We start from the raw sequence: 14,049 nt of genomic DNA, 5'->3' as shown, positions 1-14,049 counted from the left end.
CGAAAAAGGTGATTCTACAACTGATACCATGAAAATAGAAAATATCATCTCTGAATACTATAAAAATCTCTATGCACATAAACTTGAAAATGTTGAGGAAATAGATAAATTCTTTGAAACATACAACCTCTCTAGGCTCAATCAGGAAGAAATAGAACTCCTGAACAGACCAATATCAAGTAACAAAATTGAAACAGCAATAAAAATCCCCCCCCAAAAAATTTCCCAGATGAGATGGTTTCACAGCTGAATTTTACCAGACCTACAAAGAAGAGCTTGTACCTATACTGCATAAATTATTTCATAACATAGAGAAGGACGGAATCCTCCCCAACTTGTTCTATGAAGCCAATATCACCTTTATACTAAAGCCAGGAAAGGACACAACAACAAAAAAAAAAGAAAACTAAAGACCAACATCCCTTGTGAATATAGATGCAAAAATTCTTAATAAAATTCTAGCAAACCAAATTCAGCTGCACATAAAAAAAAAATTGATCCATCATGATGAAGTGGGCATCATACCAGAGATGTAAGTATGGTTCAACATACACAAATCTATAAATGCTATTCACCACATAAATAGAAGCAGAAACAAAGGCCGTATGATCCTCTCAATAGATGCAGAAAAAGCATTTGACAAAATTCAGCACCCTTGAATGATAAGAACTCAACAAAATAGGCATAGATGGAACATACCTCAATATTATAAAACCCATATATGACAAAGCCACAGGTAACATCATACCGAATGGGGAAAAATTAAAAGTATTCCTGCTTAAAACTGAAGTCAGACAAAGTTGCCCACTGTCACCACTTCTGTTCAACATAATGCTAGAAGTGCTAGCCACAGCAATCAGGCAAGAGAAGGAAATCAAGTGTATCCAAATGGGGAAAGAAGAGGTCAAACTATTGCTCTTTGCTGACAATATGATCTTATATGTAGAAAACCCCAAAGATTCTGCCAAGAGATTCCTGGAATTGATAAATAAATTCATCAAAGTCTCAGGTTTCAAAATTAATGTACACAAATCATTAGCATTCCTATATGCTAACAACAGTAAAGCTGAGAATCAAATTAGAGATTCAATACCATTCACAATAGCAACAAAAATAATGAAATATGTAGGAATATATTTAACCAAGGAGGGGAAAGACCTCTAGAGGGAGAACTGTGAATCACTGAGGAAGGAAATCACAGAGGATGTAAACAAATGGAAATATATATCATGCTCATGGATTGGTAGAATCAATATTGTTAAAATGTCTGTACTCCTCAAAGTGATTTACTAATTCAATGTAATCCCCCTAAAATACCAATGCCATTTTCTGCAAACCTAGAGAAAATAATTCTATGCTTCATATGGAACCAGAAAAGTCCCTGAATAGGCAAAGCAACCATAAGTAAAAAGAACAAATCAGGAGGCATCACTTTACCAGACTTCAAGCTGTACTAGAAGGTTATAGTAACCAAAACAGCATGGTGCTGGCACAAGAACAGAGACATAGACCAATGGGTCATAACAGAGAGCCCAGATATAAAACCATCCTCATATAGCCATCTGATTTTTGACAAAGCAGACAGAGAAATACAATGGGGAAAAAAAACCCTATTCAATAAATGGTGCTGGGAAAATTGCATAGCCACATGTAGAAGACTGAAACAGGATCCATACCTCTCACCACTCACAAAAATTAACTCAAGATGGGTAACAGACTTAAATCTAAGACATGAAACTATAAGAATTCTAGAAGAAGAGGTTGGAAAAACACTTATATATATCATTGTAGGCAAATAATTTGTGAAGGAGACCCCAAGGCAATCACAGTAGCAACAAAAATAAATAAATGGTACCTGATTAAATTAAAATGTTTCTGCACAGCCAAGGAAATGATCAATAGGGTGAATAGACAACCTACACAATGGGAGAAAATATTTGGATGCTATACATCTGATAAACAGCTGATAACCAGAATTTATAAAGAACTCAAGTAAATTACCAAGAAAATATCAAACAACACCATTAAAAAGCGGGAAAAACAGATGAGCAGAAGCTTTTCAAAAACCAATAAACATACAGAAAGTGTTCAACATCTCTAATCGTTGGGGAACTGCAAATCAAAATCACAATGAGGTATCACCTAATTCCAATGAAAATGGTTTTTATCAAAAAGCCCCAAAATAACACATGCTGGCATGGATGCAATGCGAAAGGAACACTTATATACACTGTTGCTGGGACTGCAAACTAGTGCAACCTCTATCAAAGTAGTATGGAGATACCTCAAAGAACTAAAAGTAGACTTAGCATTTGATCCAGCAATCCCACTACTGGGTATTTACCCAAAGGAAAAAAAAGCCAGTTTATAAAAAAGACACTTTCACTGGAATGTTTATAGCAGCACAATTCACAATCACAAAGATGTGTAAACAACCCAAGTGCCCATCAATACATGAGTGGATTAATAAAATGTGGTGTATATATATATACCATGGAGTATTACTCAGCCATAAAAAATGGTGAACTAATCCTATTTGCAACAGCTTGGATGGAACTGGAGACCATCCTCCTAAGTGAAGTATTGCAAGAATGGAAAGACAAACATCACAGGTACTCAGTATTAAATTGTAACTAAATGATCAACACTCACATGTACATATGGTAATAAAATTCAATGGAAATCAATCAGGTGGCAGGGGGAGGAGGGGATGGGTAAATTGACATCTAACGGATACAATGCACACTATCTGGGTGATGGACACACTTGTAATTTTCACTTAATCTGTACAAAGGTAATTCATGTAACCAAAAGATTTGTACCCCTGTAATGTTCTGAAAAAAATTAAATAAAACCAAGAGTAACAGTAAAAAAATTCATAGTTATTATTTTAAGCTAATGACAACTTAATGTTAGTTGCAAAAGAAATACTACACTTTTTCTCCACTATCCCTTCCCTACATTTTGATTTTTTAATGTAATAATATACATCCTTTTATATTGCATATTCCTTAACAAATTATTTTAGTCATTATTATTTTTTATAGTTTTGCATTTTAACCTTCATACTAAAGATATAAATAATTTACACACCATTCTACTACAGAATTAGAATAATCTGAATTGACTGTGTACTTACTTTTACTAGTGAGTTTTATACTTTCAGAGGTCTTCGTGTTACTCATTGGTGTCCTTTTCTTTCAGCTTGAAGAAGTCTCTTTAACATTGCTGGTAAGGCAGTTCTGGTGGTAATGAATTCCCTCAGCTTTTATTTGTCTGGGGAAGTCTTTCTATCACCTTCATTTCTGAATGATAGCTTTTCTGTGTACAGTATTTTTGGTTGCTAGTTTTTTTTTCTTCAGCATTTGAATATATCCTCTCACTCTTTCGTGGCCTATAAATGTTTCTGCTAAGAAGTCTACTGCTAGGCATATTAGAACTTTATTATGTTATTTTCTTCTTTTATTGTGGTGCTTTCAGAAGCCTCTCTTTGTCTTTTATCTTTCACAATTTGACTATAATATATCTTGGGGTAGTCTTATTTGGATCAAATCTGATGGGAGTTCTTTGACCTTCTCATATTTGTACATTTATGTCTTACTCCAGGTTCAGAAATTTTTCTGTTATCATTGTTTAAAATGTGCTTTCTATCCCTTTACCTTTCTCTACTTTCCTTTGAACACCAATAATTCAAACATTTTCTCTTTTAATGCTTTATGATAGATTTCTTAAGCCTTCTTCATCCTTTTTTATTCATTTTTCTCCACTTCCCATATATATTCAGATAACCTGTCTTCAAGTTCACAAATTCTTTCTTCTCTTTGATAAATTTTGTTGTTGATACTCTTTTTTGCATTTTTATTTTTCATTGTATTTCTCATCTCCAGGATTTATTTTTAATTTATTTTTATTATTTCAATCTCTTATTTCTTTGATAAATTTCTAAATTGTATTCCTCTGTATTTTCTTGAAGTTCACTGAGCTTCTTTAAAATGGCTATTTTGAATTCTTTGTCAGGAAGTTCATTCATTTCTATTGCTTTAGGGCAAGTCATTGACACCTTATTTTGTCTATTTGGTGACATCATGCTTCCTTGATTGTTCTTGATCCTTGTGGTCATGTATTGATGTCTACATATTGAAGGATTAGATTATTTATTACAGTCTTCACAGTCTAGCTTTGTCTGGTAATGTCCCTCAAGAGTAAGACTGTCCAGAAATTATGAGCAGACCATCTCTTATGGTCCCTAAGCCCATGATTGCTATAGCTGTTGCAGTACTGGAATATGTCATAAGTCTAGAACCACCATGGCCAGTACCATCCAGTATTCAGTCCCTCGGATTTTGCAGCTAGCGCAGCAGCTGGCTGGAATCAACCTGAGGAAGACTCAACTAGAGCAACAGGCTGTGCAGTGAAGCTAGCCAGGGATTCAAGCCTGGAAGACCAGTGGATTATTTCCTGCAGTGCCATATTACTGGCTAGTTTCTCTGAAATGGTGCCTCCATTGGCTGGAATGCAGAGCAGCCACTGAGATCTATGTGCTTGTTGCTGTGAGCCCCACCCTTGTTCTTTGTTTCTAACTGACCTCAGGTGGTGTAAACCTGTCAGTATTCCCAAAATTTCTTGTGGGATAAGACAGGAGGGAGTCTACTATGACGGGTCCCAGAATGGTGGGGAAGCTGAATTTCTACCTTCAACTCTCTTTTCACACTGTAGAAAATGTGGATCCAGGGAAATTCTCTGTGTCTGGCACTGTTCTGGTTTGGGAGAGGAGTAACACGGTCAAAGAGAACTGTTCCACTTACTATTTGATTGCAGCTTTTCTCAGTTTTTGTGGTCCAACAGGGTCTCCTTAGCCTTACTCTCAAGTTCTTGAATATTTAGGGTAGTGCTCTTTCCTGTGAATAGTTGCTAGCTGAATTTCTTTGTGGGGAATTTTCCTCCATCTTGCTTACATCACTCACAAACAATGGATTTTTAAGGTACTTTGAATTCCTGAGCTCTTATGATTCTCTGTATGGCATAGGAAGTCCTTGAATTGAAACATCATATTTTAAGTATTTGTTTATTAGTTAGTTGTTGGGATCTTGAAATTTATTTTCCTCAAAACATACTCCTATACAGAATTTGGGGAGCAGTCTACAAGAAGAGGGAAGAGGAGATGCTGTGATATTCTATTTGAACCGAAGGTTCTCAAAATTGTCTTTCTTTTCTTAACCTCAGTGTCTGATTAGACTTAGTCTCAGTGAGATTTTAGGAGAAAATAATCCACCACACTAATTCAAGCTAATGTTATTGAGAGCCTTTTATTCTTCCTGAATAGTCATATATTCATTCACTCAGTAAATATTGAGTGCCAACTATATTCTAAGTTCTGAGAATATAATAGTTAATAAACAGTCCATTTCTTTAGTGTGAAAGAAAGTAGTGATCCTGGAGAAGCAGACAGTCAAACAGATGAGACATATCTAAAATTGGTGACATGTTGGAAGGAGGAAGATTGGAAGAAATACCTTTTTAACCATCTGTTAACATAGTCGTACTGTGAAGTGTGAAGGGCCAGGACTGTGATACTAATAGTTACAGTGGGAATGGAGGGAAAAAACTTAAACTTTGAAAAGTTGATTCTACAGGACAATTATATATAAGGTATAAGAAATTATGAAAAGGAAGGAGTTTCAGAGTTAGCCAAGGGTGTGAGTTCAGGCAAGGGAGGAATACTAGGTTTATGGGGAAATGGAAATCATAAAATCATCCATGGGCATGTTACATTCATGGGGATAATGGTGCATCTGAGTGGAATTATCCTATGGTAACTAGAAAAAGGGAACTGCGGAAAGAAAGAGCAGGGATGAAAATATAGATTTGAGTGTCATCTGTATATAGATGACAAGACTGTCTTAAGTGCATGAAAGAGAGCAAAAAATATTAGGACTATCAAAAGAATTAATAAAAGAAACAGTAATGGCCAAGGAGGTATTACAAAAACCAAGAAAGTGTACTGTCACAGGACCCAAAGGTAGAATAGTCAAACAGCATCAAATACTACACAGGTAGGTAGGATGAAAACAGTGAAAAGAATATTGGATTTGACATTGGTCACTGGAGACCACTGGAGACCATGTAAGAAAAGGCATTCATGACCAAGTCAGACTTCAGAGGCTTGGGTGTAATGTTGGATTGAAAACAGATAAATAGGATAGTAACTAAATGTCAAGAAAACATTTTTTTCATATGGAACTTTATTATTGATAATAATACGCAGTATATCGATAGAGAGGCAAATTAGAGGTGCACCAGAGGAAGAGAGAATATTGCCTCCTGTCAAGTTTCTTTATCTCTAGAATTATCTACACCAGCCCATTCCCTGTATTGGTGCTAAGTGTATCGGTCCGCTGCTTAAAGACCTCTCTGGGTTCCTTGTTGCCAGTGGAAATCCAATATCCCTAGCATAGCAGACAAGATACTTTGCACTCTGGTTCTAACCTCCTTCTCCTGTTTTATCTTCTGCCACTCAGGGCACAGGTGATTTCAGATTCTTTCCAGGCTGGATCTTTGTACACATTGTTCTCTCTGCCTGAATGATCCTTCCTCTCATCTTTCACATGGAAAATTCTAACTTATCTTTCAACACCTGGCTCAAATGTCACCTCGTTTTTGAGCTCTTTCCCACCTCCCTAGGCCCAGTGCAAACCTCCCTCTTTGGTGCTTCAACTGTGAGTTGTTCCTTCGTATCTTTGTCTCAGCATCCTGCATTGTAATTCATCTGTTTCCATAGCTGTGTTCTCCATTAGAGTATATGATCTCTTAACACAGGGACTGTCTTTTTTATTGTTGTAATCTCCATGGTTAACACAAAACAAACTCTCGCTAAAAGCATCAGGGATGAATGAGTCTTAATGTAAGGAAACATATACTGCAGTATATAAAATGGAAGTGAAGAAACATATTAGTACAAAAAGGAACAGTTTCACCTCTGCTCCTTTTTTTACCTGTCTGTGACCATATATAATGCACACAATATGTGAAACCACGGATTTTGAATGTATTCTGCTACAGTCATTAAGTATTAGAAAGTGGTTTTAAAGTTAAGCAGTTTCAGCTTCAAATGTGACCTCTGCCTTTAAAAGCTATATGAATTTGAGTAAGTTAATTTCTCTAAACCTGAGTTTCCTGTTGGTCAGATGAGGATAACTCAGCTTATAGTGTTGTTGTGAAGATAAAATTGACAGAATATAGACTAAACAATTTAATAACCAGGATTTGGTTATCGCTAATGTTACAGTTATTTTTGACTCCCACCTTCATGGCTGGGATCACTTAGTTTTTCTCCGGTCTTGGATTTGGCTCATTTGAAACTTTAATCCATTCTATAAAGTGAAGAGCTTTTTGTTTGTTTCCTAAGTTAAATTTTGATGTTAAGACATTTAAGCTCAATCTATCTTTATGCAGCAGTGTTTCATCTACCTAAATGATGCTATCCGATTAATAATATTCATTCTCGGAATCAAGTAAATTCACAAAAATATAGAATTAAATATGTGGGCTTATTTAGTAAGTCTGAATTGTTTATGAGTCTCCAAATAACTTCCCAGCAGAGGCCCTAGCTTCAAGGTTTGGTAAGGTAGATCTAAGGACACCCTTTTTGTCTTAGCTTCAGAAATCTATTGCCCTGAGTGATTTAGATCAACTCCATTTTTTTTAGCAGAATTTTTGTGGTTAATAAAAACATGTGCTTACAGCTTTTTTGCATAGGAAAAGGAAAGGATTCCACATCCGATTTAGATCAAGAGATAGATTTTGAGAAGAAAATGATGGATATGTCCCCTGGGAGCAGTGGAATGCAGTGATGTTCCGTCTCTGACTGATGGAGTTCATGGCATTTAGGAACCCTTCCACACCCACACCCACGCAAAGACACAAACAGTGGTCACAATTGCAGCTTCATAGGCTGCCTCTTCCCCTAGTCTCATTTCCAAAGTGCATCCGTTGTTTTCCATAACATGAAATAAATCCCTTTCTTTTGCCCGGTGGTGAAAAGCTTATATAAATACTAAAACTTCAACTATTCCCCTGAGTTTTCTATTGGCTAACCTGCAGCCATGGGTTTATTTGGATATTGACATGCATTTTCTGTGCAGATATTTCAGGCCACTTGGGTGAGTCCAGTGGTGATAAATTCACTTGTCTTGAAAATTTATCGGACTAACCATTATAACACTCCATTTGTGAAAACTTAAATAATTGACACCTGATTGAAAAGACTCCGGGTTCAAAGTATCTCTTATTCTTTCAGCATATATCATTCTGATGATACATATCTATATATATTTTAGGAAGTCTTGGCCAGGAGATAACTTTAACAGTCATCAAAAAGAAAATATCAATGTGAAGAATTGATTAGAAGCAAGATATTTAATCTTGCCTTGTGGTGTTCCCATGAAAGAATTTGTTTTCAATATTTTGAAGTGAAGTATTTTATTCTGTACTAAATAGGGATAGTTAAATTCTGAGCTGAAATTAAAATGAATAATAAAAAATCTTTATTCATCTATTGGAGAGAAAATGGATGGCGTTATATTTAAAAAGAAGAATCAATGCTTTGTGTATAGTGGGCACTCAGCAAATGAATGTGTGAATAGGATTAGATTTCTAGTGAAATGTAGTGCTATCTTCATTAAAATATTTATTATATCCTTATGTAAAATGTTATGTGATTGAACATCATTGTTCAAATAGTATCTATCGTTTAGAGCTGTGGTTCCCAACCCCCAGGCCGCAGACTGTTACCGGTCCGTGGCTTGGTAGGGACCGAGTGGCAGAGCTCCACCACCCCCGGCCCATGTCCATCCCCTCCCACCGACCATCCGTGGAAAGATGGTCTTCAATGAAACATAGGACCTGAGAGCCACACAGCAGGAGGTGAGCATCGAGCAAGTGAAACTTCATCTGTACTTACAGCGGCTCCCCATGGCTCACATCACCGCCTGAGCTCTGCCTCACCCACTTCACCTCTCCTCTTCCCACCCACCCCCTGACCCTGTGCCAAAATCGTCTTCCATGAAACCGGTCCCTGTTGCCAAAAGGGCTGGGGACTGCTATTTTAGAGGGTACATTATTTCCATTTTTTCTTTTTATTTCTTTTTTTCTACTTTATATATTGGATGGTGATCAGAGAAGTGTCCTCCAAGTATTGATAATATTTTTATACTTTTTTTGAAAATGGTGAAAGAAGTAATATAATTTCCTATGAAGTCTGAAGATTTGAGGCTAATTCTACCTATGTATAAGAGAAATGTATGGATATCCATGAATACTCAATATTCTACTATAATTCCACGAGTTTTTCCCTATTAGTAAAACATTTTACCTGATGACAATAATGTTTTTAAAAAGTCTCTTTGGTCACTTAGATTATTAATTGACTAAAAATAATTTGCTATTTTAACAATCAACAATTCTGAAATCCTTCATACATTAGAGACTATGATTGTGTCGAGTTGTCCCTAAGGAGCCAAGATTTTGTTTATGTGTTCACTATCTTAACAAAAAAAAATATAAAACAATAAATTTCATTAATGAATTAGTTCCCCTTTCCTTAACACCTCATAGAGAAAATAAAGGAAATCAAGTATGCTTCTCTGCAAAGTCCGGTTTTAAATTATAATAGAAACAAAACAGATTTAAGGGACTTGGATGAATTTTAGTTTTGTGGGCTAAACTGAAATTATCAATCTTTGCATGCCTAGAGTTGTTCTAATTAGTAAATTGTGGTGCAAATAAATAAATAGCTAAGGCTGTTTTTAAGCCAATGGTTTTGGCTGTTAATTCTTATGTATTTTACACATAGCTTCCTTTTAAAACAGCTATATTAGTTTATTTTATTTTTGAAGAATAATTTAGTATATCAGTGTCTACTCTAACCTGATATATTATACTATAGCTGAGACCTCAAAGACATTTTGCAAGACTTTGTGCTCAAATTGCAATGATACTGTTATTATATTCATAAATTGCTCAACACCACATTTGGAGCTCAATTAATACCATTTCCACACAACCTCTCTTTTCCAAGGGACTCTGTTAAAGAGTACATAGGGATAGAAATAGGAGGAATTACATCTCTTACGGTGGATTTTTAAATACTGGGACCTGGGTGGCTACTCTCACCACTATAGGGCTGCTTAAGTTGTTTCATGAAAATAACCTTCTCTCAAAACAAGAAGTAAAGAAAGACTAAGAAACATATATTGTCACTATTGGTTGTTTGGAAAGAGGGCCACGTGAGAAAAGAAGTTGTATTACATTCTTTAGAGTGTAAAAATGCATCCTTTTTTGTCTGTTCCTAGGTTTGAAGAAGAACTGACCAGCAAGTGGTTATATCTCTTTGAAGGCAGTGGGGTACCATATGGCCCAATCAACAACATGAAGAATGTATTTGCAGAACCCCAGGTTTGTTTTTTGAAGTTTAGCAACACAAGAATTTGCCTCTCTTTTCTATCCAGATTGATTTATATAAAAGTGCATTAGTCATTGATCTTAAGCTTAAGTTGCATAACAGGATTTTTCACTGTTACATTAAAATTATTTGTGGGTCTGAAATAAAAAGAACCAGAGTTTAGAACTTACTATCTACAATCATACTTTCATGTCTGTCATATTTAACCTATTGTATTTCTTCATCAGCTACTACATGAAGTTTCTGAGATAAGGGCATTTATTTTTCCTGAAAAACAGAAATATACACAACTGAGAGGTTGGGGTTAGGTGCTAAGAGATCATTCTTTGTAGAAATAAATATGAGAACTTAATAGTTACAGCCCACCTCTGATCATATGGCTATCTTAAAATGTACAAAGCCAGTCATATTTAAGTCTGAAAATGAGATAATTTTATATGCTTTGATTAATGCGTATTGTTCATGAGGCATAAATTATACTTGAATAGCTACTTGTGCTGTACATTGCTTAATAGGCTCCTTCTTGGGGCCCAGAAAGATGGGTCACATGAAAAAAATTTCTTTTATAACATTGTTCAAATGATTATTTTTAGGTGATGTCAAAATAGTAAGCTTTGATTTTATTACTTCAAGCAATTTACCATGTCTCAGATTCACATATTAATCCCAAAAGGTAGAGGGACTCCCTTTTTCTGTGATGCTTTCGCTGTGATTATTCACATATCTTATCAGTTTCCAACATTTCAAAATTATAGGTTTTTTTCCTTGAGTTCTGTATATTTATATAATGGCAGGTTTTTCTTTGAAATGGATTATTGAAAATGGAATACACCTTTTGAAGGAGGTGAACTTTGTTGGAAAACCGCTCTCTTTAACTTTGGTATCTTTATCTTACATGAGTATCTGTTTACAAGAAAATTGAAATGTATTTAATTCAATAGTTAACAATATTTATGGAGGGAAAAAGAGTGAATGAATTCAGGAATTCTGATCTATACTATTTTTCTACCAAGATTACGAGTATGGCAAGGCTTTGCTCATAATAAAACTATGGTTAATAAGTATTTGAGATAAGGATGCCCACTTGGTGTGAATTCATCTGAAAGGGATCCCACAACATCAGTGATTAATGCCTAGTGATTCCTTGTTACGAGGTAGCAGTGTGCACACCCTGAATGTAGACTAGAGGGCTGGTTTTCCCATTTCTTAATTGAATGAGGCTGAACTACTGTATTAAGCTGTTGTATATTGAGGTGTATAGGATATCACTTTTACCTTAATTTGAGGGTACATTTCTCTGGAGATGTTTCCTAAGAGTTTTTCCATCAGTATTTCTGTTGCTCCATCTGTGTTTTATCAGTGATAAAGGCACCAAAGCAAAGAACTATTTTTAAACCTCACTGGGTACATTTTAACGTTACCTATTTTTTAGGCTTTAATAAACAAAGATTCAAGGTCCCACCTACTACCTTAAAATTGTTCACTTTATGGGCTGGTTCAGAAGGCATATAGGATAATTAAGATGTTCATACCTAATTTTCTCTTGCAGTTCAGTTTAATTACTTTAATCTTTACATCTCAACTCTTTTGGAACTATAAAGAAGTTTTTATTATTGGTCTATAACTTATTTTTAGTCATTAGCCCACTTTCCAGAATGGAAAAACATTGCTATAAACTAAGCCAGGATACCACCCTTTTCATACTACTGCAAAGTCTCAGCAAACTGCCCTCTTTACCACCAAAAAGTGGATTCTAGTTGTTACAATTCTAACATCAAAAATACTTAATCATACAGTGATAGTTATTGACAGTTGTACCCTAGTAGCAAGAATAGAGTTGTTCTCTTTCATAAATAATTTCATTCTTTTTTGGGATTTACATACTAAAATATATGTATGTAATTTATCTGGATTTTTAGAAAGACTAGAGAGTAATGTACTAGTATTACATTTTAAAAATAGGCAAAGATGACAATGGAAATTGTTAAGTAGGACTATTCCACATAAGAGGTAAGGGCACCATCTTTCCCCTTTGCCCGGTAGTGTTTGTCCCTTTTGGAGAGAATTCCATAAAATGTTTAATTTTGAAAGGAATGTAGAATGTGGAAAAATCAGAGAGTTTAAAAAATGTGTAAAATAGATTATTTAAAAAAAACCCTTAGGATGACATCTAAAAATGACTACTTAGTTTATCTGTTTATTCAACAAGCCTTTACTATACTTACTATGTACCTGGTGATAGGGATTTAGTATAAATTTAATATTCCCTGCCCTTCTAAAAAATAAATTTAAAGTTGACTTAAAAAATAGGTACATAATAAATATTTGTTGATGCATGAATCAGCAAATGAATGAGTTGGTTAACTCTGGAAAGTGTAGGTTTTCTAAATGATCAAGTGGCTCCTGTGTACTCCTGAGGGGGGCTGATGAGCTCTACCTCTAGCATTGGTTGGAAAGCCCTTGGTGACCTCAGGGGACTAATTGTAATATAACAGTTAAAACCATGGAGTCAAAATTGGTGGGCAGTTTTATAAACTTCCCAGACTTTAGTTTCCTTAAGTGTTAAATGGTGAAATAGGATCTTATCTGTATATTGTTGAAAGTATTAAGATATTGTTTAGATAATAAACACTCAATGCATAGTAGTATCACTGGTTATGACGGTGCCCTTTATGGTTATAATCTTGTTTAAAACCGCCTTCTTTTATTTACCTTTGTTTAGTGGATAGAGTCAAATCCAGTGTAGCTGTGAGGATGGGGATCATTAACTTAAAATCACACTCTCTTATCCTTTTATGAAAATATATCTGCAAACTCTGTGCCAAGAAGTTATCAAGTCTTCTTTCTGATTACTGAAAATCCTTTTATTTTTCATTTTCCTTAAAAGTTTTTTCTAAGTATGATTTCCGTTTAAGGTATCCTCCCTTGTTTTCCCTCTGATGAGCTGTAGAGTTTCTTGGCCCCGGGTACATGGAACCGGCCACTTCTGTTCAGATGTGGGAACGCACCCCTGGCGCCTGTGGCCCGCTCTCCATGTGCGCTGCGCCAGCACAGCTGCTAGTTCAACTGAAAATTGCTTTGGGTGAAGTACAAGGCCTGGAACATGGCGCAGGAAGGGAGACTTTGATAAAGTGAAATGGGGTATGTCTAATAAAAATAAAACAAAACAAATTTAAAAAAACCCCCAAAACAAAACAACAACAAAAAAACAGGAATGGAATCCTTAAGGAACAGGAGAGAATTTTGTGTGCCTACTTATCAAGTGGACCATTTACATTTCATCTGTAATTTGAACTTGGTAGACAAAAATTTACTTGCTAGTAGAAACTATTACTAACCTAACATTTTCATCGTAGCCTCATAGTCTGAGAAAACTTGATTTTTTGACTCAACTGAAACAACAGATGATATTTCTTTTCTTGGATAGATAGAAGGTTGTCTACCTTTTATCCTCTGATTATATGCTACAGACCTTCGCTCAGTTAAAGTGATCCTACAGACATCCCCTGTGAAGTCAATCAAGAGTATTGTAGGGGATTTTGGTCTGCCTTTACTGATAGTTCTGAGAGGTTTTGATTCAGAGCCCTTAA

General features: G+C 35.4%; 1 protein-coding gene across 1 annotated transcript in view; it reads left to right on the top strand.

Annotated features, from left to right (window-relative positions):
* SUGCT (succinyl-CoA:glutarate-CoA transferase) overlaps positions 1 to 13,545 on the top strand; it is a 317,029-nt gene extending 303,484 nt beyond the window's left edge. The window contains exons 12-13 of the mRNA XM_012654527.1: positions 10,350 to 10,452; positions 13,375 to 13,545. Coding sequence (XP_012509981.1) covers positions 10,350 to 10,452; positions 13,375 to 13,545 — 274 coding nt within the window. The remainder of the gene's footprint in view (positions 1 to 10,349; positions 10,453 to 13,374) is intronic.
* Positions 13,546 to 14,049: the final 504 nt, after the last annotated feature.

Source organism: Propithecus coquereli, unplaced genomic scaffold, assembly GCF_000956105.1.
Source record: "Propithecus coquereli isolate 6110/MARCELLA unplaced genomic scaffold, Pcoq_1.0 Scaffold441, whole genome shotgun sequence".
In the NCBI taxonomy this organism is placed as follows: domain Eukaryota; kingdom Metazoa; phylum Chordata; class Mammalia; order Primates; family Indriidae; genus Propithecus; species Propithecus coquereli.
Note: the sequence above shows the minus strand (reverse complement) of the source record. Positions and strands in the feature narration are given on the sequence as shown.